Source organism: Artibeus jamaicensis, unplaced genomic scaffold (assembly GCF_021234435.1).
Source record: "Artibeus jamaicensis isolate MK-2021 breed Jamaican fruit bat unplaced genomic scaffold, CSHL_Jam_final contig_519, whole genome shotgun sequence".
Lineage (NCBI taxonomy): Eukaryota > Metazoa > Chordata > Mammalia > Chiroptera > Phyllostomidae > Artibeus > Artibeus jamaicensis.
In genome coordinates, this window is record NW_026521871.1 from 17,893,244 (window position 1) to 17,920,478 (window position 27,235).

Sequence of the window (27,235 nt, forward strand, 5' to 3'; positions counted from 1 at the left end):
ACAGTTTTTCCCTTATAACATGAGTGCTTTCAGCCAGACAGTAAATTACAAACCATATCAAATCATGTTAAGGCAGATGACCAGTCTGGTTTCAGGTTTAACTATTCCTGGGACAGTAACCTTGCTGGAGTTTGGACCTCTTCCTGCCAGCTGTTTGGCCACTTGGTCCAGAGAGGGGAAGTCCAGGAATTGGCATGTAAGGAGCTGGTCCGTGCTTGTCTTGTCACTCACTGCTCGTTCTGCTGGCCCTCTGTGACTGAAGCAGATACAGAACCCTGGCCCTTGTTGACGTCACTGATGCACACCCACTGCCCGTCGACTGACTCCTTCCACAGGGTCACCTGCAAGCCAGCACACACAGCCTGTTACAGGTCAGCACCCCTTCCCCCGGCTCTCATCTCACTGGATCCCCTGACGAGGGCCAAGGTCCCCATAAGGAACCATGGCTCACAGCCTTATAGATAAAAAGAGGGCTTATCTTTGTGCCCCCATTGAAATCCCATCAAAACAGAAAAAAACTAAAAATCTAAAATTAAAAAAAAAAGTGACATCACCAAGATGGTAACATGGGTGGTTCCAAATGATTTCACTCCCCCTCAAGAGAACAACTATTCATGGACAAGACACCGCTGAGAGACTTCTTGAACGCAGGAGTGAGGCTGATGCACACCTTGCACCAGAGACCAGGCCAGACTGCGTTAGAACAATGAGGAATGGCTACATGCTAACTGCACCACTCTTCCCCTAGGCAGGTCAGTGCCATGCTGAAACTACATTCCTTCTGGGGGGAGAAGAGCACAAGGATGCCATCCAGCACCCCAAAAGCTGTGGGTCATTACTTTGTGGGAGCCCTACTCTGGTTTTGCTCCAAAGGGACTGCAGGTGAACCTGTGGGGTCATCCAGGGGGCTCCAACTGTGACGGAGAAAGGCTTCCAACAACCAACACTCTGATCTTGGCAGACCTAGTTCCTACCTGCACTGTAGCTCCAACCAGTGGCTTTGCTCATCAGTAGAACAAAGTCAAGGGCACAGTCTGACCAGGGAACTTGGTGGGTGTAGATTGCTTCATTCAGGTCCCCAAATGAGTTTAACCCACTCTGGTGAGTCACTGCACTAACACACGGTGAAAGGTTGAAAGCTTTTCCTGTAAGATCGGAACAAGAGTGCCCATTGCTACCACTCCTATTCAACATAGTACTGGAAGTCCTTGCCAGAGTAACTGGCAAGAAGAGGAAAAAAAGGCATCAGAATTGGAAAGTAAGAAGTAGGATTGTCTCTATTTGCGATGACATAATTTTACATATAGACCACCCTCAAATCCTCCAAAAAACTGAGATCTAATTAAGGAATCCAGTAAAGTTGCAATATACAAAATTCACATACAAAATCAGTAGCGTTTCTATGCATTAGCAACAAATTATGTGAAAAGAAATAAGATCTAATTTATAATAGCATCAAAAACAATAAAATACTTAGGAACTTAACCAAGGAGGTAAACTACTCTGAAAACTATAAGACACTGGTGAAAGAAATGGGAGATAACACATAAATGGAAAGGTAGCACATGTTTCTTGACTGGAAAAATATTGTTACAATGTCCACACCACCAAAAATTATCTACAGATTCAATGTGATTCCTGCCAAGATTCTAATGGCATTTTTTACAGAAGTATAAAAAAATTCCTAAAATTCGTATGGCACCACAAAACACTGAATGGTTGAAGCAATCTTGGGAAAGAACAAAGTGGGAGATATCACACTTCCTGATTTCAAGCTGTACTATAAATCTTGTAATCAAAACAGTATGGTACTAGCATAAAAACAAATAGATCAGTGGAACAGAACCAGAAACTCAAAAATAACCTAAGCATATATGGTCAATTGGTATTTGACAATGAAGTCCAGAGTATTCAACGGAGGACAGTCTCTTCAATTAGTGATCCTGAAAAAATCAGGCATACACATATAAAAAATGAACCAAGACCCCTATCTTATATCACCAAAAAAATTAACTTGAAATGGATTACAGACTTAAAATTTAGGAAAAAAGTTCCCTGACATGGGTTTTCCCAATGACTAGCTATGACACCTAAAGTATAAGCAACAAAACCCACAGAAAGTGGGACCACATCCAACCAAAAGGCTTCTGCATAGTAAAAGAAACAAACAGTAAAAAAAGACAATCTATGGAATGGGAAAGAATATTTGCAAACCATTTATCTGAAAGGGGATTAAAATCAAAATACATAAAGACTCATTTAACTCAATAGCAAAAAAATCAAACACTCCAATTAAAACTGGGCAGCCCCAAAACCCTGGCTGGTGTGGCTCAGTGGATTGAGTGCCACATTGCAAACCAAAGGGTCACTGGTTTGATTCTCAGTCAGGACAGATCCCTAGGGTGCAGGCCAGGTCCCCAGTTGGGGTTGTGAGAGAGGTAGCTCTTGTTTCTCTTGTACATCAATGTTTTTCTCTCCCCTGACCCTTCCCTAAAAATAAACTTTAAAATGTTTTTAAAAAATCAGCAGACTTAAAAAATTGGACTTTACACTTTCTTCTCTTCATGAATTCTTTCCAAACATGCATCACGGACCACTCTAACATTCGAAACAACAACCCCCCCCAACCCATGAACAGACATTTCTCCAAAGATATACAAAAGGACAACAGGTACATGAAAAGATGCTCATTATTAGGGATATGGACATCAGAACCACAATGCGGCATTACCTCACATGGGTTAAATTAGTTATCACCGAAAGACAAGGATTATAAATGCTGACAAGGTGTGGAGAAAGGGAACCCTCTTGCATTGTTCATGGGAATGTAAATTAGTGCAGTCACTATGGAAAATGGTATGAGGGACCTTCAGAAATTTAAAAATAGAACTAGTGTATGACCCAGCAGTTCTACTTCTGGATTATTTACCTGAAGAAAACAGAAACACTAATTAGAATTGACTCCTATATACACAGCAGCATTATTTACAACGGCCAAGACATGGAAACAACCTAAGTGAATTTCGATGTATGGAGAAAGTTGTGAGTATATACCTATGTGTATATATACATAATAATTACACACAATAGAATATTACTCAGCCATAAACGACGAGGAAATCCTGCACCTTGTGACACATGGATGGACCCTGAGGACATTATGCTGAGTGAAGTCAGACATATAAAGACAAACAATGCATGATCTCATATGCATGTGGAAACGGTGCTGCTCCCCCAAACCCAGAAATCAAACTCACAGAAAAAGGGATCAGGTTTGTTGTTACCAGATGTGTGGGGGTGGGAAGTCAGGTAGAGTGTTGGGGGGGGGGACAGGAAAAAGGCAGTCAAAAGGTACAAACTTCCAGTCACAAGGTAAGTAAGTACTGGAGATATAACCTACAATATGGTAACCTAACACTGCTGTATGATATATATGAAAATTCTTGAGAGTAAATCTTGAGTTCGCACAGAAAAAAATTTTTTCTTGTTTTTTCTCTTTTTACTGTATCTATGAGATGACAGATGCTAACTAAACCTAAAGCAGTAATCAGTTTATAGTATGTGAGTCAAATTATTATGCTGTACACTTCAAACTTATGCAGTAATATGTGAACTATAAAACTGGAAAAAAAGGAGTATGAATAACAGCAGCTGAGGGTCAACAATGCTGTAAATAACTTACATCATTAGAACAAGGTAATACTAATAATGATGTAAACACAGATGCTGTTTAACCATGTTGATACAGCTTCAGCCAGAGGATGCAGGTGGTAAAGAGCAGTGATTCTCAAAGTGTGGTCCCTAAGATCACACTTTGCCCCCAGAGCATCTGCATCATCGAGCAGCTCGTGTGAACTGCAGATTCTTGCGTCACAGCTCAGACCCAATGATTCAGAGGCTCTGGGGGTAGGGCTGGCGATCTGTGTATTAAGAAGTTCAGCAATGCTAACATTTGAGAGCTGTGGTAGAGGAAGAAAGTAGATCAGTAAATGTATTATTTCTATACTAAGTCAACACTGGAAGAAACAGCTAAGAGCTAAAAAGGTTTACCCTGGAGCATGAAAATGAGGAGACTGCATTAAAAAAATCACAACCTAATAAAAACTACCTGAAGGTATGTAAACATTAATTTGATTAAAAATGATTTTAAGAACTCCTGCTTTAGATATGGCCTTCAGTTACTAAACATACACTGTGCAGGAGGCTCTGGACTAAAAACACGCCAAGTCTCACAAAGGAGTGCTATAGAGACAGTGATAGAGTTGAGCTTTTTATAGGAAACAGGCTTATAAAGGAGAGTGAGAAGCATTAGCATAGTGACAGCAGAGCCCCAAACACGGACTGGACAAACAGGTGCTTGCTTACTGCTTTGTAAACATTACTGCACAGCTGCTTTCGGTAAGTCAGGGTCCCCTGGCCTATCCTGGGTGCCACCAAACATGGGTTCTGTCCCCAACTCTGGCACATACTACAAGACAATTGTCCTTTGGGGGGGTCATTATAGTTCCCAAATTCAATGGCTTTGGGAAGGGGCCTACTAGATCATTCTGGGAACACTGTACATGAAAGGGACCCCAGGCTGGATAAAAGCTGACTGTAGAGAGTACTTTTTATTAAAAAAAATTTTTTTTTTTAAATTTTTAGAGAAATAGGAAGGGAGGGAGAAAGAGGGGGAGACAAACATCAATGTGAGAGAGAAACAGTGACTGGCCACTGCTTGCATGCGCTCTGACTAGGGACTGAACCCACCACCCTGGCATGTGCCCTGCCTGACCGGGAATCAAACTGGTGACCTTTTGCTTTGCAGGATGATGCCCTACGCAGCCACACGGGTCAGGGCGCTAAGGGTCTGGAAGAGATGTTACCTGTGCATCCACATGCACAGCAGCATTGTTCACAACAGCCACGAGCTGAAGCACCCCAATGACAACGCGTCAATGGACAGGACTTCTAGTCAAGACGGTGCTTGCCTCCTCTGAAGACCACATCAGAATTACAATTAAATTACAGAACAATTATAACGAAGGACCAATTGAAGTCTAGTTCAACAGAACACTTATAACTGGTAGGAGGGGTGGAGACATGGACCGAGCAGGTCCCATACTCTCAGTGTGGTGATTAATAATCAGTTGGGTGTCTCAGCTTTGGAGGACCAGCTGAGAAGGGGTCCCAACCCCACACTGGGCTCCCCACACAGGGACATAGTGTCAGAAAGATGAGTCCCAATAACATCTGGCAGTGAAAACAAGTGGGGATTGTGTCCGAATGAGATGGGGTCTGCTGGAGACCTAGGTATCCTCTTACGGGACCTGCACATGGCCTTGCTTACACTCCCTGGGAGCTCCAGTGCAAGCGCAACAGCTGGATAAGCACCAGAGACATCCGGGGAGAAACTAAATTGACTAGCTTCAGGGTGAGGGCTGGAGAGGCAAGAGGGGTCAGAAGTGCTGGTAGGCACCAAATCTGAGGTCTCCATTAGCATAACACTCACTGTTTGTCCCACGCTGGTGATTCTCTGAGACCCTGCCCTACCCAACTTGAGCACTGGGCCTGAAACTCTCCTAGCCCTTTTTTCACACAAGTGGTTTGCCTTGGCTTATGGTGCTTTCCCAAAATCTCTCGAAGGCCCACAAACCCCAAGCTACAGCAGATGTCCTAGGCATCCCTTACACCACTTGCTAAGCAGCCCCAAGACTGGCGCGTGGGGTGATCAGTGAACAATCTCAATTTACTGGTCTTGGCTTGGAATGTAGCTTCAACTAAATGGCCACAGCACAGCCTCTACAAGTGACCTACAAGCCCAGCACAAGTGGCAACCAACTGTAGTTAACTTTGTAGCTCCTACCAGGTGGCCCAAAACAAGGCACAAGCAATGACTGACCTTGAGTTGCACTGGAGACCCTCCCAAGAAGTCTAGAACCACACTGGAACACTACCCAACCAGTTTCATAAATGACACATCCAAAGGGTGAACTTGGCTGGCCCCAGAGTTCTGTAAAAGTGACCCCCCCACTCCATAGGGTCAGCCCCTGCCTAATAGCTTGTCCACTGTAGTCACGGCCAGCCCTCACGTCTAGTCAGCCTGGGCGTTAATCTACCCACCGACATGCTAACAATAGTCAAGGCTCACCTACAACAAGCAGGCACACACAACCCACACACGTATATCTCTAGGGCACTCTGCTCGGGTGACCAGGGGGACTGAGCCACTGGGCCCCACAGGACGTCAACTATGTAAGGTCACCCCAAGACTGGGAGATGTAGGAGCTCTATCTAATACATAGAAACAAACACAGTAAGACAGCCAAAATAAGGAAATAAAAAACATGTCCCATATGAAAGAATAGGACAAAACTCCAGAAAAAAACTAAATGAAATGGAGACAAGCAATCTACCAGATTCAGAGTTTAAAACACTGGTTACAAGGATGCTCAATGAACTTAGGGGATGAGTAGATGAACTCAGTGAGAACTTCAACAAAGAGAGAAAGCATAAAAAAGAAGCAGTAAGAAATGAAGAACACAATAACTGAAATGAATACATTAGAGGAGTAAACAGCATATTAGATGAAGCAGAGGATTGAATTAGTGGTCAGGACAACGAGGTAGCAGAAAACATCCAATTGTAACAGCAAAAATAAAAAAAATTAAAAAATGAGGATAGTTTAAGGGACTTCTGGGACAACATTGAGCATACTAACATTCATATCATAGGGGTACCAGCAGGAGAAGAGAAAAAGCAAAGGACTGAAACTATTTGAAGAGATAATGACTGAAAACTTCTCTACCGATGACAGAAACAAATTCAGGTTCAGGAAGTGCAGAGTCCCAAACTTTCTGTGAACCTAAAGAGGTCCATGCCAAAAGACACATCATAATTAAAATGCCACAGGTTAAAGACAAAGAGAAAATCTTAAAGTAGCAAGAGAAAAGTAGTTATGGACAAGGGAGTTCCCATAAAACTACCATCAGCTGATTTCTTAAGAGAAACTTTGCAGGCCAGAAATGACTGGCACCATATATTCAAAGTGTTGAAAGGCAAAGATCTACAACCAAAACTACTCTACGCAGAAAAGCTATCATTTAGAATTGAAACTAGATCACTTCATTTAACTCGAAATGCATTAAAGACTTAAATTTTAAGACCCGAAACCATAAAACTCCTTGAAGAAAACAAAGGCAGTAAACTCTTTGATGTCATGCTTAGTAGTATTATTTCTTGAACATGTCTGCTCAGACAAGGGGAACAAGAGAGAAAATAAACAAATGAGACTATGGAAAACTAAAAAGTTTTTGCAGAGTGAAGGAAACCATCAACAATAAGAAAAGACAACCTGTTAAATGTTAGAAGATATTCATCAAAGATATATCCAATAAAGGTTTAGCATCCAAAATGTGTAAGGAACTCATACAACCTAACACCAAAAATAAACAATCCAATTAAAAAATGGGCAGAGGATGTGAATGGACATTTTTCCCGAAAGGACATACAGACAGCCAACAGACATATGAAAAGATGCTTACCATCTTTAATTACTAGGGAAATACAAATTAAAACCATGATGAGACTCCAGCTCACACCTGTCAGATGGCTAGCATCAGTAAGTCAACAAACAACAAATACTGGGGAGGGTGTGGAATAAAGGGAACCCCTGGGCACTGCTGGTGGGACTGTAAATTGGTGCAGCCACCACGGGAAACAATATGGAGGTTCCTCAAAAAACTAAAAATAGAACTAGCACATGATCCAGCAAGTCCATTTCTGGGTATTTATCTGAAGAAATCCAAACATCAATTTGAAAAGATATGCACCCCTGTGTTCACTGCAGCATTATTTGTAATAACAAGGATATGGAAGCAGCCCAAGTGTCCGCTGATAGATGAATGGACAAAGAACACTGGTGTACATAATGGAAGATTGCCCAGCCACAAAAATGAATGAAATCTTGCCATTTGTGACAACATGAATGAATCTAGAGGGTATTATGCTGAATGAAATGTCAGAGAAAGACAAATACTGTGTGATTCCACTTATGTGTGGAAACTAAAGAACAAAATTGAAGAAACAGAGGAGCAACAACCTCACAGATACAGAGGACAAACTGATGGCTACTAGATGAGAAGGGGCTTCAAGGGATAGGCAAAAAAGGTGAAGGGATTAAGAAATACAAATTGCCAGTTATACAGTCACGAGATATAAAATACAGCATAAAGAATATAGTCAATAATATTGTAATAACTATGTATGGTGTCAGAGGGGTACTAGATTTATTGGGATGGTCACTCTGTAAGTTATAAAAATGTTTAATCACTATTTGTACTCCTGAAACTAATATATGTGAATTCTAATTAAAAAACCAGACGGATAAATAGAATGTGTTATAATTAAAATTATTTAGACTTATAAAGGAAGGAAACTATGATGCATGTTACAACATAGATGAAGACAGTATTTTAAGTGAAATAAGCCAGTTACGAAAAGACAAATGCTGTATGATTTCACTTACAGAAAGTTGCTAGAACAAATTCCTAGACAGAAAGTAAAATGATGGTTGCCAACGGTCAGAGGAAGGGAAACAGGGAGTTGTTGTTTAGTGGGTACGGAGTTTGGGAACATGAAGAGAGTCTGGACATGGATGATGGCGATGACTGCATGACAACATGAATGTACTTAATGCTACGGAACTGCACACTTAAAAATGGTTAAGAAGATGTATTTTATGTTGTATGTATTCTAGCACAATTAAAAAGAAAGCTGCCTGCAAAAAGAAAGAAGTAACAGCTACTGCCATCTGTTCGGCCAGCTTCTTCCCTAAGGCAGAATATCCCTAACTTTATAAGGTAAGTTTCAAATGCAGTGGTCATGGTCATGATGAGTCTTCAGGTTCATTTGCTCTGGTGCAACTTGCCTTGTGCTAGTCTTTATTTTACTGAGTTTTCCAATAGTCGCTTTGGCTCCATGACCTTATTCTTGTGCATAGTACTCATAAATTATACTGATTTTTAAAAATATGTCTCTTGGGGATTCTCACAACCACACCATCCCCCAATGTTTTTGCTTTTATGAGTCATTTTTCTCATCTACTTACTTCTGGGGCAAAGCTAATTGGCATCATGAAATTAAAGTAGTCAAATGTCTGGGGTGATGAACTAGCAGGGCAGCGGCTTTGGATTTCATTTGGGCCTGAGTATTGGCCCAGTCCCCTAACAGCTTTGTGGCTCCTATGCAAGTCAAATCACCTGTCAGCTTCTTTCCTATGTGTAAGCATGGGACATACACAGTAAGATTTGAAAATATAACTGGGACACGTGCTCAAAATACAATCCTCATTCCGGTTCTCCACAAGCCTGCCATGAGATGGGATACTAAACGGCACTCTCCGGTGGGCAAAGGAAACACAAATGGGGCCCTGCCCACCAGGTCATGGCAATGGGGTATACCTTATTATCTCCACCTGAGACGGCTAGGATGTTGGCTGTGATGGACCAGCTCACGTGCCACACAACATCATTGAACTTGTGCAGGAGTTTGGGGGACCACGTATTGCTCGAGGCATCGTCACAGGTCCAAATGAACACACGACCATCCTGGGAAGATAGAGTCAGGAGATGGGGGCAGGATCCTGCTTGGAGCCATATTGGACCTTTACAGGAACAGGGTGGGGGATTCGATGCAGAGCATACACAAGGACTTCTTGGGTATCCACAGCTTTCAGGGCCAATTTCCAGCCCAGTACCCTTGCTCTTCTCCCTTTTCCCCAGGAATACACATCACATAGGTTGAGAATCTCCCAGGTTCCCTTCTTCTTATTGGTTTCAGGTATGCACTTTGTCTGCATTGTTAACTCTCAAATTTCCTCTGGGGTTTTCCTCATGTTTACCAAGTCACTTCCTGCTCCAGCTCCCTCTGGCTCTGTCTATACTCTTTCAACTGGATGGGCATGGCTGTGTAAAAACCGAGCTCAGAGAGTAAGAAGGGAGACAAACAAATCAAACAACATCCCTCTCAGATTTAGACCTAAATAAAACAGGCACAAATGACATAAAAGGGTTGGCTGCCTGGCTTAATTCTTGCTCAGGGTGTTGGTAGCACAGAATTAAAGCCTTGGCCTTGCTCATACTTTTGTGATCTGCCTGGGAAGAGTGGACACGAGGTGAGTTCAGGGCCTTAGAATTTCCCATTGCCCTGGTCCTTGTTTGGGAACACTCTCAGAATTACACTCGAGTACCTCCATTCCCTTCTCACATAAGCATCAAGAGGGGGAACTGGTCCTGCTTTTTTGGCTTGGTGGAGGCAAGCCACTTATGGCTTATGATCGAGATTACTGCATGATGCTCCATATGCTCCCCTATCTGTGCTGGTCCAAAGGTGCCTGATGTCCTGTCCTTACCTTTCAAGGGCTTTCCCTCAAAAGGACTGTAAGGGCTGACAGGGTCCACTCTGTGATTAAATAACATGGGATGCTCTCATGGGCCTGAGCTGACCTGGGAACAGCTGGCGATGGTGCTGGTGGGTAGACCAATGGAAGGGGCCCAGGCCACGTCTCGAACCCAGTCACTGTGTGCTTCCAACTTCTGCTCCTCCTTCCACTGGCCGTCCTCTTCTTCCCTAACAGGGGAAGATCAGAGGAAAATTGGGTAGCAGCCCAAGTACCACTCTTCTGTTCCTCCCCCACATCGCAGACTCCACAGAGGCTGAACAACTATCCCATCTTTCTGACTTCATTCATTGAGCCTGTAGAATATTATCCAGTTTACCAGCTATAATGAATTGTTTTTCCATAGCCAAGTCAGCTTTAGCAGTTAAGAATCAGGGGAAGAATAAAAGTGCTTAAGCAAAAAGCAATTTTTTTTAAAGCATGTGCCCTGACACTGAAAATAGTGTTTTGCGGGCAAGAGGAAAAGAGAAAAGATCCTTTTTTTGGGTGAATTGTGGCGGAGTCATGGTAGGTAGGGTGGAAGGCAAGAAGTGTCCTCGTGAGAAGTCCACCAACCCCACATACTTCCACAGCTTGATGAGGTTGTCGCAGCCACCCGAGGCAAACTTCTTGATGTAGTTGGGCTTCTGCCCTGACGGCTGGTCTATGAGGCTTCCAGGTACAACAGCAGGGGCCCAGCTGACGGCATTGCAGCCAATCTGCAAGGAAGGAGACTTGTGACTTTGCCCTTTTGCCTTGCAACAGAACATTGCTTTGGCAGACCTAAGGCTGCTGCACATTTCCTTTCTGACCCTCAGGACTGGATTATGTAGGACAGCTGTTTCGACGCACTAACAATTAGCCACTCATAATTCTCCTTCAAGGATTCCTAACTGTACATATTTTTCAGCAATATACATGTAAAGTAAGAATTAGGGACTCTCAGGAATTTAAGAAACAAAAACATTTTTCAAATATGTGAAAGGAGGGCATAGACTCAGAAAAACATGCACAGTAAATACGTGGCTTAATGAATTACTCTCAAGCACTCTCGTAACTGCCACCAGGTCATGAAAGAAAACTGCCACTTCCTCAGGAAGCCCTGCCATGACGTCCTACCCGAATCACAGCCCCTGTCCTGTGGTGAGGACCCGTTATCCTGGCTTCTCATCTTTTTGTTTCAGTTCTGTCACTCAGATGTGAATCCTGACCTTAAAGTTTAGTCTTGCTGTTTAAGTATTTTTTTATGCTTTTTACATCTCATTTATAGATTCCTCTTCTGATCCTTTTTTCTCTTACAATTTTTCTGTTGAAGAATCAGTGTCATCTGACGTATCGTTTCTCAGGCTGGTTTTGCTGTTACATACTCAGTTCAACATGTTCCTCTGAATTCCTAAATTGTCAGCTGGATCCATGACTGGATTAGACTCGGCTCGGTCCCTCTGCCAGACTCCGTGTGGGAGTGCACTCTTTCCTCAGCAGGCACGTGTTCTTAGCACCCGTCAGTAATCTACGCCTCTCTTGATTCACTGAGCATTATAAAATGGTGATACTGTAATTCTATGCATTTTTTGGTCATATGTTGCATGGAATACGCTAGAATGCGTCAATTCCCTCATTAATATTTTGGTGGCCCAGGGGTACATATCAGGTAAGGTAGGATATGCTTGAATCTTCCTACACTGGTTCCTTATCATTTTCCAAAGATGACTGATTCTTTCTTAAATTTAAGAACTCAAAGATTTAGCATATTTGGTGGGTTCATTGCAATTATTCCCATTTTTTACACACTGCCCATCTTTGTCACTGTGAACTTGTTCAAATTAGCTCTTTTGACATAACCCTAGTATGGTCAAAGTATGACTCTGATTATTTCTTTCAATCTGGTATGACAAGGTGTACAAGCTCATCTTGTACATTTCCTGCCTCAGACTTGGAATTGGCCATTTCCTCAAGAGCTCTGGTTTCCTTTGGTGAGAAACTATAATCCAGACTATAATCTGGTGCTAGGGCTGCTCACTACCACATAATTATTTACCTTATTTCACACAGTCTTAAATATGATTACTAAAATCTTGAATAAAGTATTTGCAATGTTCTTCCCATTCTCCCCCAGTTTTTGGGAGGGAGGGCGGTAGTGTTCATATCTTAATGGTGCCAACATTATAAAAATGTGGATCTCCAGCTGCTTGTGTGCCTCACCATTTTTAACAGTTGAACTCTATCTATCTTAGCAGAGCACATGGCCAGTACAGCCTGTATTCTGCCTTCTAACTCTTATTCAGTCTTAGTACTCTACCATTACCTGTTTATTTACAAAGGCATACCTTGGAGATACTGCGGATTTGGTTCAGACCTCTGTGTAAAGTGAGTATCACAATAAAGTGAGTTGTAATGTTTTTGCTGGTGGAGGGTCTTGCCTTCAATTTGCAAAAGTACAATATCAGCAAAGTGCAATAAAATGATGTGTGCCCGTGCAAATGTTTCTAGTCATTTTTGTTGTCTAAAGTGTATTTTCTAGTATATACCTCAAGAAAGGCTCATGAAAACAATAGTTCTTGGGTTCTTACATACCAGCAATGGTTTTAACAGACCCAAAGGGAGAAACAGACAGCAATATAATAGTAGGAGACTTTAATATCCATTCATACATATCAATGGATAGATCACCCAGAGGAAATCAATAAGAAAATATCAGTTAAACAAGTTGTTTGATCAGATGGATTTAACAGATATATACATATACAGAACAATCCATCCAAAAGCAGGAGAATAAACATACTTCTGAAGTGCGCACGGAAAATTCTCCAGGACCGACCATATGTTAGGCCACAACACAAGTCAACAAATTTAAGAAGACTGAAATCAAGCATCTTTTCTAACCACAATGGTATGAAAAGAAATCAATTGTAAGAAGAAAACTGGAAAATTCACAAATATATGTAGATTAAACATTGTGCTACTGGACAACTAATGGGTCAATGAAGAAATCAAAAGAGAAAAAATATCTTGAGACAATACAAATAGAAATATAATATACCAAAATTTATGGGGTACAGCAAAAAGAGTTCTAAGAGGAAAGCTCATAATGATAATTGCCTACCTTAAGACACACAAAAAATCTCAACCTAACTACATCTCAAGTACTAGAACACAAACAAATGAAGTCAAAAGTTAGTAGAAGGAAATAAAGATCAGAAAAGAAATTTATGAAATAGAGACTAAAAAGACAAGGAGACTAAGAGCTGGTTCTTTGAAATGGTTAAAAAAAAGAAAAAAGACAAACCTTTAGCTAGATTCACCAAGAAAAACAAAGAGCTTAAATAAAACCAGAAGTGAAAAAGGAGATATTACAACTAGTATCACAGAAATACAAAACATCATAAGAATAAATTCCTAAAAACATATAACCTTGCAAGACTGAATTATAAACTCTTCTAAAACATAGAAAAGAAGGGAATGCTTTCAGACTCATTTTATGAGGCCAGCATTGCCAAACAAGAACAATACAAGAAAAGAAAATCACTGCTCAATATCCTCGATAAACATAGATGCATAAATCCTCAACAAAGTATTATAAAACTGAATTTAGCAATGTATTACAGGGGTCATACTTTATGATCAAGTGAGATTTATTCCAGAAATGCAAGGATGGTTTAACATGCACAAATCAAAGTGACAGACCACATTAACAAACTGAAGAATAAAAATCACATTTCAATAGATTCAGAAAAAGGCATTTAAAATTCAGCATTCATTTATGATGAAAACTCACAATAAAGTGAATATAGAGGGAATGTTTCTCATCATACTAAAGGTCACATATGGTAAGTTCACTGCTAACATCATACTCAATGATGAAAAGCTGAAAGCTGGTTTTTGAGATCAGGAACAAGACAAGGATGCCCACTCTCACTACTTTTGCTCACAAGGATGCTCACTACTTTTATTTTATTCAACAGTCTTGGAAATTCCAGCCAGAGCAATTAAATAAGAAAAAGAAGTAACAGGCATCCAAACTGGAAAGAAGTAAAACTCAGTATCTGAAGCTGACATATTACTTATAGCATACCCTAAAGACTCCACCAAAAGTGTTAGAATTAATAAATTTGGTGAAGTTACAGGGCACAAAATCAATATAAAATAATCTTTTGCATTTCTGTACACTAAGAACTAGTAGGAAGAGAAATGAAGAAAGACAATCTTATTTACAAATGCATCAATAAGAATAAGCAGGAATAAATTTAATCAAGGAGGTGAAAGAGCTATACCTGAAAATTATTAGATAATGATGAAAGAAATTAAATAAGACACAAATAAATAAAAAGATATTCCATGCTCATAAACTGAAGTAATTATTTTTATTTTTTTAATTCTCACCTGAAGATATGTTTTATATTGATTTTACAGAGAGAGAAAGGGAGTGGGGAGAGAGAGTATGAGCATTGATATGAGAGAGAAACACTGACTAGTTGCCTCCTGTATGTGCCCTGCCTGGGGATTGAACTGGCAACCCAGGTATGTGTTCTGACTGGGAATTGAATCAGCAAGTCTTTGGTGTATGGGACAATGCTCCAACTGAGCCACCCAGCCAGGGTGGACCGGAATAACTATTGTTAAGATATCTATACTACCCAAACCAATCTAGAGATTCAATGCAATCCTTATAAAAATTCCAATGGCATTTTTCTTTCTTTCTTTTTTTTAAAAAAAATATTTTATTTATCTTTAGAGGGGAAGGGAAGGAGAAAGAGTGGGAGAGAAATATCAGTGTATGGTTGCCTCTCATGCATCCCCTGCTGGGAACTAGCCTGCAACCCAGGCATGTGCCCTGACTGGGAATCGAACCATGGTTGCTTGGTTCCCAGGCCCGAGCTCAATCCACTGAACTACGCCAGCCAGGGCTCCAATGGCATTTTTCAAATAGAGAAAACAACCCTAAAATCTTTATGGAAACACAAAGACCTCAAACTGCCAAAGCAATCTTAAGAAAGAAGAACAAATCTGGAGGCATCATGCTCTCTGATTTCAAACTATATTACAAAGCTATCAAAACAGCATGGTACTGACATAAAACTACACAGATCAAAAGAATAGACAGCCCAGAAATAAATGCATGTGTATAAAGTCAATTTATGACAAAGGAGACAAGAATATTTGATAGGAAAAGGATAGTCTCTTTAATAAATGTTGTTGCAAAAACCAGACAGCAAAGGAATGCAAACTGGAATTCAAAAGAATTAAACTCGACTAATATCTTACATGATATGCAAAAATTAACTGAACATGATTAAAGATTTGAATGCAAGACCTGAAACCATAAAACTCCTAGAACACAACATAAATGGTAAGCTCCCTGATATTGGTATTGACAATGATTTTCTAAATCCGACTCCAAAAGCAAAGGCAACAAAAGCAAAAATAAACAAGTGGGACAACATCAAATTGAAATGCTTCTGCACAGAAGAGGAAATTATCAACAAAAAGACAAGGCAACCTAGTGAATGTGAGAAAATATTTGCAAGTCATTAAGGTGATAAGGGATTCATATCTAAAACATAAAAGAATGCAATCAAAGAAACAAAATCTGACTTAAAAATGGGCAGAGATGCTCTGGCTAGATGGCTGTTGGTTGGAGCATCACTCTGTACATTGAGGTTGGAGGTCCAATCCCTGGTTGGATCAGGGTGCATATGAGAGGTAACTGATGGATATTTTCCCCTTTTCTTTCTCTCTTTCTAAAAATCAACAAACATATCCTCTGGTAAGAATTAAAAAAAATTAAAAATAAAAATGGGCAGAGGATCTGAACAGACATTTTCCCAAAGAAGATATAAAGATAGTCAACAAGTACATGAAAAGATGCTCAACATCACTAATCGTCAAGGAAATCAAAACCACAATAAGGTCCTACCTCACACCTGTTAAAATAGCTATCATCAAAAACCCCAGAAATAGCAAATATTGTTGAGGATATGGAGAAGAGAACCCTTGTGCAATCTTGGGGGGATGTAAACTGGTAGAAACTATGGAAAACAGTATGGAGGTTCCCCCCCGAAATTAAAAATAGAACTACCTATGACATGACTCAGCAATTCAATTTCTGGGTATTTGTCTGAAGAAAACACTGATTCAAAAAATATATGCACCTCGTGTTCACTGCAGCATTATTTACAACAGCCAAGATATGGAAACAACCTAAGTGTCCATCAATAGATGGATGAATGGATAAAGATATGGTAACCTGACTTCCATGGATGCAGCCTTTGCTTGGCTTCACAGCAAAGAAGCTCAAAGCCCCTCTACCAAGCATGTCTGATCAGCAGCCCCTCCTCTGGCCCACTGCACAGCAAAGACACTACTCCTGCCCCTCTCAGCAGGACACACGAGGCAAGTCTGCAGAGCTGCCCTGTACATGCAGGCGGGGTCTGGACTTACAGTGTGAGCATTGTTGATCTTCTTCACGTCCCACTGGCCCTCCCCGGTGTATGTCAGCAAGGAGATGGCCCCATCAGAGCTCCCACAGGCGAGGATTAGGCCGTAGTCATGGGGCGCCCAGCATACAGAGTTTACTACAGGAAGGAGGGAGGCACAGTGAGCAAACTTTGATTTTCTACATTTATCATTTTACTAAATCTCTAAGTAAATTTGCATGGATCACCATGGGCACTTTGTAACTTTGTCAATTAAGGAGATTTAAAAAAACCACAATCTACTAATATCATCTTTTCCTAAATTAATGTCTATCTTAACAAAAGATGAGCTGGACAATAGTCTGAGAATACAGGCTAGCACTTAAACTTTAAAAACTGCATTGTCTTTGCTTTTCTCATTATGCTTTGGACTGGCTTTAGGTCTCAGAGCCTTATCTTCCCTCTGGACCACTAGTGCAAAAGCCAACTCAAACTCAAGGGATAACCAAGAAGCATCACAAGAAGAGAACCAGAGCATGAGACAGGACAGAGGCCTTTCTGGCTCACCCAAGGGCCCCCCTCCCACCTTGTCCCGCCACACTCAGTGTACCAGAGGAGTCATGTCCTGTGTGCTCGTGTGTCTTCTCCCAGGTGCCGTTTTCCTCTTTCCAGATAATGACTTTCCGGTCATAGGAGCAGGATGCCAGGATGTTGCCATACATGGGGTGGGCCCAGGCCACTTGCCACACAGGTCCCTCGTGACTGCAAGGGGAGGGGTCAGAGGTTACTCAGATGGGCAAGAGGGACCCACAGTGTTCTGTCAGCTGCCGCTTTGGACTGAACTAAATGGCTTCCTTGGTAGGCAGAGACAATGTGTCAGGACAGAAGTATCTAAGAATTTCAAAAGGGAGAGCCACACAGTATCACTGCCACAAGGGACCTTCACTGAGCAGTGAGAACCTTGAGGCCCAGAGGTCAGAGAGGCTTTCAAAGCAAGTAAGGACTACAAATTAGCCTTTCTGAACCAACCTGGCAGAACCCTCACCTGACCCGTATTGCAGCCAACACCACTGACACCTGTTCTCTTCAGCAGAGTCATGATCAGTTGGGTGTTGACTCCCAAGTGCTCAGGAAGTATCTGCAGAACGAGTCGTTATTTATCCTTCCAAATGGTCAACTTCTTTAGGTAGCAGTATCTGTTTTGTTTTGATATTTTCCACTACTTTGAAAAAGGTTTTTAAAAAATATTTTACTTACTTATTTTTAGAGAGAGGGAAAGGGAGGGAGAGAAACATCAATGTGTGGTTGCCTCTCACACTACCACCCCCCCGCCCCGGCAACCTGGCCTGCAAGCCAGGCACGTGCTCTGATCGGGAATCTAACCAATGACCCTTTGGTCCGTAAGCTGGGGCTCAATCCACTGAGCCACACCAGTCAGGGCTCCACTAGTCTTTTTATTTGCTCAAAAGGCATGTCTCTCTCTTATCTTCTGCTCTTTGGGTCTTCACATGTGAAGTATCAACTGAACATGTACCCTGTGCTGGGTTTGGTACTGGTGTCGTTTCTTGGTCCAGGGAAGGGTAGGCACCAGCACACAAGAGGCAGCTTGAAACTTCGCAAACTACTTTTGACACATTTGATCAGTCACAGCACCTTCTCTATACACGGCATTAATCTTTTTTTTTTTTTGCATTTCAGTTGCATTTTTACCTTTTCTGAAATAATAAAGAATCATATGCGAAAAATGCTAATATGCTAATAATAATAAAGAATCATATGCTAGTAATAATCATATTTTCTTCCATTTTCAACATTAAAATGGCTGTAACAAAAATCCACCAATTTTGATAAGGTTTTTAAAATGCATGCTGAGCCCTGGCTGGTGTAGCTCAGTGGACTGAGCGCCAGCCTGCGAACCAGACAATCGCGGTTCGATTCCCAGTCAGGGCACATGCCTGGGCTGCAGACCAGTTCCCTGCAGGCCAGTTCCCAGCAGGGGACGCACAAAAGGCAACCATACATTGATGTTTCTCTCCCTCTCTCCTTCCCTTCCCCTCTAAAGATAAATAAGTAAAATATTTTAAAAAATGCATGCTGATATGATAGCTGTCATAATACAGTCTAACAAAATTGCTTCAAATGAAGACGACAACTGAGTGCTATGGAAAAAACCAAACTTTTTGGCCAACCCAGTATTTGTGATGACTCACGTAAATACCCTGTGTGGTACAAGGGAAAAACACTCAATATCCCTCAGCTGTTACTGCTTGTTTACGGTCCTTGTTTATTCCTTCCTCCCAAAGCTGCAGGCAGTTTCCTCCTCCCTTGGGTTGGGACAACAGCACACTCCCGGTCCTTACACAGGAGCTGCTAACCAAACTCTCAGTGGACTTATGTGCCAAACTGAGCCCAGATTTAACTAGGGTAGAAAAGAATGGGGGTGTGAATTTATCCCTCCAATATTTCACATCTTTCGAGCATAAGGAAGAAACAGAGCAGAAAGGACTGAGTGATGGCAGATGTAACCCCTCCGCCAGAGCCAGCAGCCTGCCTCACCCCAGCAGCTCTCTGCTCAGCCAGGGGCTGCCATACAGGGAAAGTGGCATTTGGCTCCTCAGTCATGTGAATCTGAACACTCTGGAAGAAGGAAACGTCTTCCCAAATGGTGAAGGCTATGGTCTCACATTACTGCACTTGAGTGACACTTAGATCATGCTGATAAAACATGGGGCAAAAAAATAGAAAGATTCTAACTTTCCAAAGCAGCAGTAGCACTGAAGGCTTGCTGTGATAGGCTCTACCTGGGAGAAGGCAGCATTACCCCATTTCTGAGGGTAAGCAGGTAAAGGCTCCCAGAGACAAACTGACTCCCTGGTCCGAGATTTTCTAGTGGGTGTTTGGGCGGCAGAGCTGGGATTCACTCCTGGATCCATCAGCCTGGGATGTCTACTGAGGGCTGCAGGCTGGCTGGGACCTGGGCATCCTCTCTGCTGACTGCGCTGTGGGGCTGCTCTGATCTGGCTCTCAGGCTTTCCTGCTATGCTCAGAAAGCCCAATCATTCCCTGAGACCATGCCCAGGGGCTGGCTGCACTCACCCTCTGAGGTCTGCAATGAGGAACTGCCCTCCGTTGCGAACATCAAAGATTTTGACAGACCGGTCTGACGAGCAGGTTGCCAGGCGGGTGCCATAGTAGTCCATCTGGGCATCATGCTGCAAAGGGAGGACTGCTCAGGGAGCCTGCGGCGGGGCCGGTGGGGTGGGCCCAGCCACCAGGGCAGACCGTCTAGTTTGGACCAGAATTTACCTGAAATTAACCTAACCTCGAAGAATCACTATCAGCCAGGTTGCTAGCATGCCAACATTCTCTGACACGCAACAGCTTTCTGAAAGGAATGAGACAAACCATACCCAGCTACTTTTAGACCCTTTACACACACGGGGAAGTCCTTTCCCATCCTGTGCTGCAGGGTGGCTATAGGAGAAAAAGAGGGGGGCTAGCTTCCCTGTTCTTCCTCAGGCACTGCCCACTCCCCACCCCGCACGTGTTCTGAGGTTCTGTGGGCTGCTGGGAATGACACCTGCAGCAGGCCGCTGACTGCCGGTAGGCCCCGATCTGGCCCTCCACGATGCACACCTGGCCTTGTCACACGTTTCCATTCAGACTCAGAGCTCCTTCCTCTACCCACAGGCCGAGATCCTTTGTGGATCTCCTTCCCAGTAGCGTGCCTAGCACCCCAGACTGTCTTACACATGCTCTAAATGTCGCCGGACCCACTCCCGGTAAATTGGCTTCTGGGATGTTGACTGGCTACCCAGACCTAAGGCTGGCTTCTGCCTACAGCTCCATGTCCATCTGGGGTGATAGCTCCTCTGAGCCACTGTGCCTGCTGTCCTGCTGTTTACTGGCCCTGCCTATCCCTACAGATGGCACTTTCTTCAACTATCCCACCTTGCGGGTTTCCAGAGCTATCAGTTGTCACGTTTATGGTCACCAGGAGCAATTATACCCTTTTAATGGAAGCAATCACTCCATCTGCTTCAAAAATTCCTTTCTCACCTCATGCAGAGACCTAAGAAAAACATCCCAATTCTTCGAAAGTTAATCTTCTCTACTATTTCCAGTCTTGGCTTCTTGGAAGGCAGTGCCTAGAGTTAGAGCTCTGTAAATGTACTTCTGAAGCACCTCTCCTATACAGTGCTATCACACACTTAGGGAGGAAGTAGGGCATCGTACCTAATGGATTTAACTCCTATCTCCTCAACTTACCTGTTGTGCAACCTTGGAAAAATTACTCAGTCCTGTTGAACTTCAGTTTCCTTATCTTAAAATGGGGCTACTGATGGCTTCTGCTTCAAGGGTTGTTATAAAGGTTAAATGAAGTAATGAATGAAGAGTACTTAGCATGGGATCTGACAGTTAGCATACAGGCATTAGTCATCACTATTTTGCCTTGTCTGCTCCTCAAACTGAACCCACATAAGTAGGTAGCATGTCCACTATCTTTCCCATTTTAGCTATGAGGAAATCAAGGCTGGCTCAGAAGAGTTCAGAGGTTGGCTAAGGAGTCTCAGATTGGCTCTTCTCACCCATGATGCCACACTCTCTCCAAGGAGGTGTGACCTTACAGGGAGATCACACGTGACTGCATCCAGGGAGCCTATACAACTGAGACCAGATAACCTCTCAGAAGCCCCAAAGCACTGGTGGTCAGGAACCCTGACAGGAAAGGCTATAAGCTGCTGACCTGGGTCTTGTTCAAAGACTGCCTGGACTGCGTGGCCCTGCGTGAGGCTGCGGGAGACTTTAATCTCTGAACTTTTTCCTACAGCGCTGTCCTTTTATATCGAGCCCTGTGTCTGCCTCTCAGGAAACACCCCAAGTTAATGACTTCTGGTCCAAAGGGCCTTGTCTGGCATCTCTGTCTGTGGTGGTTCTACTTGGCTCTGTCTTGGGCTTTTGCCAAGCCTGCCACCTGCCTTCATATTGAGTCATCTTCCTACTCTCTCTTCTTTTAACCCCCTTTTCGATGGGGCTAAGAAGTGACAGCAGCAGGAAGACAGATGGGAAGACTGCTGTAAAGTCTCTGAACCTGCTTGGCATCCATCCCAGACCGGGTTACTTTGTTGGCCAGAAGACTGAAGGCCTTGAGCTACAAACCATTCCCAGGTTCCTCCCATCAGAGAGTAACTAGCCTGCCACAACCCTGCTAACTCAGAGGGCATTGCTGGGAGACTGACTGCACCCCTGAGGCTACAGTCTGACAGGCAAAGGCTACAATGCCACACTATATTCATGAATGCTTCCCTCCCACAGAAATGCCCACATCCACAGCCAGCGGGGGGAGGGGGGGGGCTAAAAGAATACTTACAATCATGTCCTCATGGGAGGTGTCCACAGTGTTAATTACTGACACCTAGAACCAAAGATATCATTGGTAAATGAACCAACAGCAGTTAGAATGCAGTCATCTTATTACATCTGCCGAAGATTTCTAAAGTTGTTGACTGCAGCTCTCCATTCACTCACTCAGTAAACATTCACTCGAAGTTCCTTCTTTTTGCCAAGCACTGTGCCAGGAACTGGAGATACAGACACAAATAAGAGGTACTTCTTGCCTCTGAACAGCTTGCACACAAGTAACCCTGACATGGCAAGATAAATACTTTAATGGTGGATTACATGTGCTACAGCAGCCTAAGGGCTGGTGGTGATGCACACAAACTGGGACTTAGATAAGAAATTTGCCAGGCAGCACAGAAATAAAAGTACAGTCTATCTCATTGTGGTTTTAATTTGCATCTCTCTGATAGCTAACAATATTGAGCATCTCTTCATGTGTCTCTGAATGTTCTGTATGTCCTCCTTGGAGAAGTGTTTGTTCAAGTCCTTTTCCCATTTTTTAATTGGGTTGGGTGTCTTCTTAGAGTGGAGTCGTGTAAGTTCTTTGTATATTTTGGAGATTAAACCTTTGTCTGAGGTATCATCGGCAAATATGTTTTCCCATACAGTTGGTTGTCTTGCTAATTTAAAAAAGTTGCTGCGTGAAATATCTGAGATTTTCTTGCCGATGTTCTCCTCTAGGACTTTAATGGTGTCACGACTTACATTTAAGTCTTTTATCCACCTTGAATTTATTTTGGTGTATGGTGTAAGTCTGTGCTCAAGTTTCATTTTTTTTGCACGTAGCTGTCCAGTTCTCCCAACACCATTTGTTGAAGAGGCTATCTTTACTCCATTTTATGTTACTGCCCCCTTTGTCGAATATTAATTGACTGTAAGCAACAAACAACAAATGTTGGAGAGGTTGTGGGGAAAAGGGGTCCTTAGTTCACTGTTGGTGGGATTGCAGACTGGTACAACCATTATGGAAAATAGTATGGAATTTTTCTCAGAAAAATAAAAATCGACCTGCCTTTTGACCCAGCAATTCCACTGCTGGGATTATATCCTAAGAATCCTAAAACATCAATATCAAAGAACCTATGCACCACAATGTTCATAGCAGCACAATTTACAATAGCCAAGAGTTGGAAGCAACCTAGGTGCCCGTCAGTAAATGAATGGATCAAAAACTTGTGGTACATATACACAATGGAATTCTATGCTGCAGAGAGAAAGAAGGAGCTACTACCTTTTGCAACATGGATGGAACTGGAAAGCATTATACTGAGTGAAATAGGCCAGGTGCTGAAAGACAAATACCATATGATCTCACCTTTAACAGGAAGCTAAACAACAAAACAAGCAAGCAAGCAGAAAAAAAAAAAGAAAGACACTGAAATAGAGAACAAGGGGATAGTGACCAGAGGGGAGAAGGAAGGGAAGTTAAAGGGAAAAAGGGGGAGGGATTTGGAGGAACAAATAGGAAGGACACAGGGACGAGAACTAAAGGGGAGTGGAAATGGGAGGGAGGTGGGGAGCAAGGGGCGGGGGAGGCTGGGAAGGGAAAAAACTGTACTTGAAAAATAACTAAATAAAAATAATTTAAAAAAAGTACAGTCTAAGCAGAGGGCATAACAGGAGCAAAGAAGGGGGATGCAAACAGGGCTGGCTGCCTTTGAGAGGGAAGAGGCACTCCGAGGGAGAATGACTGGTGTTCCCCAACTGGGCTACAGAGCTTCCGATGTTCCAGGCAGTTTTTTGCATACTAACATTACTATTTTAGACTTGGAGAATTTATTCAAGTGTTTCTTGAGGCTTCTCCCTGGTCCACAACCTGTGACAGATTATCTAGACTCCCTGCTGGTTTCCAGGGTTGAGCAGCTGGTAGGTCTGGAACATAGCTGCAACAGCCGTCACCTTCACACCCATTCTCCAAGGTCCAGTCCAAGTTCCGACCCCCTTCCTGAAGATTCCCAGATCCCCCAACCGGCTGTCCCCCTCCGATCATCTCCAGCTAAACGTCTACAACACTTTACATTGTTTCTTCTCCCAGGTAGAAGGCACGCTTCCTAGAGCGAGGGCCTGTGTTGTCTGCAGTTGTGAATCCTCTCAAACCATGCAGCACAGTGCTTTGTAACCAGAAGTAATTCAGTGACTACTTGCTGGATGAATAAGCAAATGAAGAAAAATAAAGTTCTACTTTGCTCAACTGCTCTTCTCTTAAAACTCATGGGATGGAAAGGGCTGAAAAAGTTTCTGTTTGAAACTGATATTTCTTACCATTTCTCCCATTTCATCTCTCCCCAGCACAAACCCTGCAGGTATAAACTCTGACTTGACTTTCAGAAAGGCACTGGAAGAGGACGGCTGCACAGCTGTTTAAAAGGCCCACATCAAGTAAGCACAGGTTCTCTCACTGAACTCTAGCTTCCCTAAAAAGTGGACCCCAAGGTCTGCAAAGGCAAGCAAGGAAGACAAAAAGAAGTCTCGTATGGGGGCCAAACCATCCAGGTTACCGAGTACTTTCACGTGTGCACCAGGAAGGACGAAGGGCAGAGTTAATCAGAGTTGTCTGACAGACCAAGCAACTGAAGAAATCCAAATGCGATAAAAAAAACTTGCTGCAGTTACAGAGCTAGTTACAGGTGGAGTTGGGAAAAGAGCTCTACCTGCTAACTTCCAGCCTATTAAATACCTCATGCCATTAGGCTGCCTTTCTAGAACATAGTTACACACAATTCCCTAAATCAATGGCTGAGGGCTACATAAGCCAGTAAGAAGTTTACTGGTAGTTTCATAGCACTCTCACCCACCAGCCAGAATGCTGAACCACGTTTCTGGACAAGTTTTTTTTTTTTAAGCGCCTTTAAAAAAAAGGAGCCCTCAAAACATTAGCTCAGGGGTGCCAAACTCATTTTCACCAGGGGCCCACATCAGCCTCGCGGTTGCCTTCAAAGGGCTGAGTGTAATTTTAGGACTGTATAAATGTAACTACTTCTTAACAGTTAATTGAGAGCTTGGCGCTGGGGCAGAAACAAGGTGCTGGGTGGGCTAAAACAAGGTGGAGGGCGTGATTCCACCCCGCAGGCCTTGTGTTTGCCACCTGTGCATTAGCTCCCCGTGATCAGTTAATGAGTTAAAAACTCATTTACAATGAGATGTCGGAGCATAGGAGTTACCAGTTCTTAGCAGCTGAAGAATCAGAGGCTAAGAGATGAGTAGTTTAAAACCTAGCTCTCATCCAAAGCAAGAACTAAACCCAGTGTCCCGGTATCTGGGTTCACCCGAGTTTCCTCAGAACTCCATGCACATATATGTTTCTAAGAGCATTAGTTTACTGAACCCCCACTCTGTGCCAGGCTTAGAATAGATGCTTTTCACCCCTTAGTTCTCCCGTTCAATCATTCACTCAGTAAGTGTGGGGTGAATATATACTGTGGAATCCAGACTTAAAAAAACTGAGCCCATGCCCTCAGAGACTTCAGCTCATCCTTGTATCAGTCTCAAGTGCGCATGATACCTGGGGGCCCCAGCCCCGGCCACTGTTCCACACACATCATTAAGAGATGGTTTAGAGGGTTCAAATCTCAGATCGTCACCTATCAGCTATGCGAGGGGCTTCCTTATGTGTAAAGTGTCGATAACAGCACCTACCTTACAGTAAGTGATGTTAGCAGACTGAGATTATGAATAATGCTTGGCATTTACTAAGGCCTCGGGGTACAGTAGTGCCTACAATGTTCTTGGTTTTGTTTTCAATTGTTGGGGGAAGAGAAGGTAAACGAAAGTGCGAAAGGTGCGTCAAAGGTGCATTCCGCGGATTTCTGGGAGGTTCCGCGACCTCCCCCTGCGGGAAGGTACCGAGAGTGCCGGAGACCCCCAAACCTCGAAGCAGTGGAAGGAAGCCGAACGGTCCCAACCTGGGGCTTGAACCCTAGCGCGGTCGAGGAGCCCGGGACGGGCACAACCATGGCCGAAACCCCTCTCAGCCTCCACAGTCCCAACACTCACCATGGTTGCGGAATCGGCGGATCCTACTCGCGGACGTGGCAACTCCCGGCGGCGCCACCGCAGCTCACTTCCGGGGCCGGGGCCGCCGGCCAGGCTGCGGCGCAGGAGCTTCCGGGCAGCAACGGGCTCTTCGTACACAAAGGTTCCGTGCCTTTCCGGGACAGCGCCACACCCCCGTCTGGGCTCTCACCTCTCGTTGAGGAACGCGCGGGACCCACGGTGGGGCTCTCGTTTCCAAGGCTTTTGGTATTTGAAGCCCTAGCCGGTCTTCTCGCCGGACCTACCTTCCTCCCCACCCCCCCGCGATCCTTACGTGAAAGAAAGGACTCTTAACTACAGCTTTACCATTTCCCTGCGGTTCTGGGTGTGACCGTCCTTATGATGAGCACTGAAGGACAGTCTATTTGGGGGGTAGTGGGTAGACTGGTACTAGCGATTCCCTGTTGTTAGTCCTTCCTCATAACCCAAGGCTGGGACCAGGGGCAAAGAAGGCTAGGGGAATGTCCCCTACTAGAGGCGGAGCCCTCTTGCTCTGCCTTCTCCAAGCCATGGGGCCCATGCCTCCAAATTGCCCCATCCCCACAGTTCTGGGATCCGGTGAGTCTGGCCCATCAGGTAGATTCCTCCAGGCAAGGAGAGATCTCAGCCAAGATCCTGCCAAGACCCAACTCCCAGTCTCCCCAACCGATAGGTCTCTGGCTTTCCACAACACAGTGAGAACGCTGTGCTTTGGACAGAGCCTGAAGCTGTCCTGGCAGTCCTGGGCCCCTCTTGGGTTAAGGAGTTTATTGACCTAGGGTGGAGCCTAGGCTCCCCTTGGGTAAGTCACAGTCCCTCAGTTTCTTCTCCCGAAACTGGGGGGAAGAACCCTAGCTGGAGATGGTCACTATGGCAGGAGGATGTTAAGATTCAGAGAGTGTGACAGACCATCAGGAGCTTTGGAGAGGGGCAGGTGGGTCTTAACAGAACTCAGGGCTGGGCCTCTGGGAAGCAACCCACCCTCTCACCC

At 43.6% G+C, this 27,235-nt stretch overlaps 1 protein-coding gene across 3 annotated transcripts; it reads right to left on the reverse strand.

Annotated features, from left to right (window-relative positions):
- Nucleotides 1-40: 40 nt before the first annotated feature.
- Nucleotides 41-26,318, reverse strand: SEC13 (SEC13 homolog, nuclear pore and COPII coat complex component). Of its 3 annotated transcripts, none has more exons than XM_053669220.1 (10): nucleotides 26,227-26,274; nucleotides 23,465-23,520; nucleotides 22,202-22,246; nucleotides 19,927-20,042; nucleotides 17,441-17,592; nucleotides 16,856-16,989; nucleotides 11,003-11,136; nucleotides 10,485-10,608; nucleotides 9,441-9,587; nucleotides 41-362 (listed from the first exon to the last, which is right to left on the reverse strand). In XM_053669220.1, the coding sequence occupies exons 2-10, from the start codon at nucleotides 23,474-23,476 to the stop codon at nucleotides 228-230; spliced, it is 999 nt and encodes a 332-aa protein (XP_053525195.1). In that variant the 5' UTR covers nucleotides 23,477-23,520; nucleotides 26,227-26,274; the 3' UTR covers nucleotides 41-227. The 3 variants fall into 3 exon arrangements, with proteins under 3 accessions (XP_053525195.1, XP_053525196.1, XP_036986685.2); XM_053669221.1 differs by having other exon boundaries at nucleotides 41-341; nucleotides 26,227-26,269; XM_037130790.2 differs by lacking the exon at nucleotides 23,465-23,520 and having other exon boundaries at nucleotides 26,227-26,318.
- Nucleotides 26,319-27,235: the final 917 nt, after the last annotated feature.

Coding starts and splice junctions, on each gene's coding strand:
- SEC13 (XM_053669220.1), bottom strand. Junction 17,593..19,926: donor CTCATTGCAGACCTCAGAGG/GTGAGTGCAGCC, acceptor CTCCCCTTGCAG/TCACGAGGGACCTGTGTGGC. Junction 16,990..17,440: donor CACAGGACATGACTCCTCTG/GTACACTGAGTG, acceptor TCCTTCCTGTAG/TAAACTCTGTATGCTGGGCG.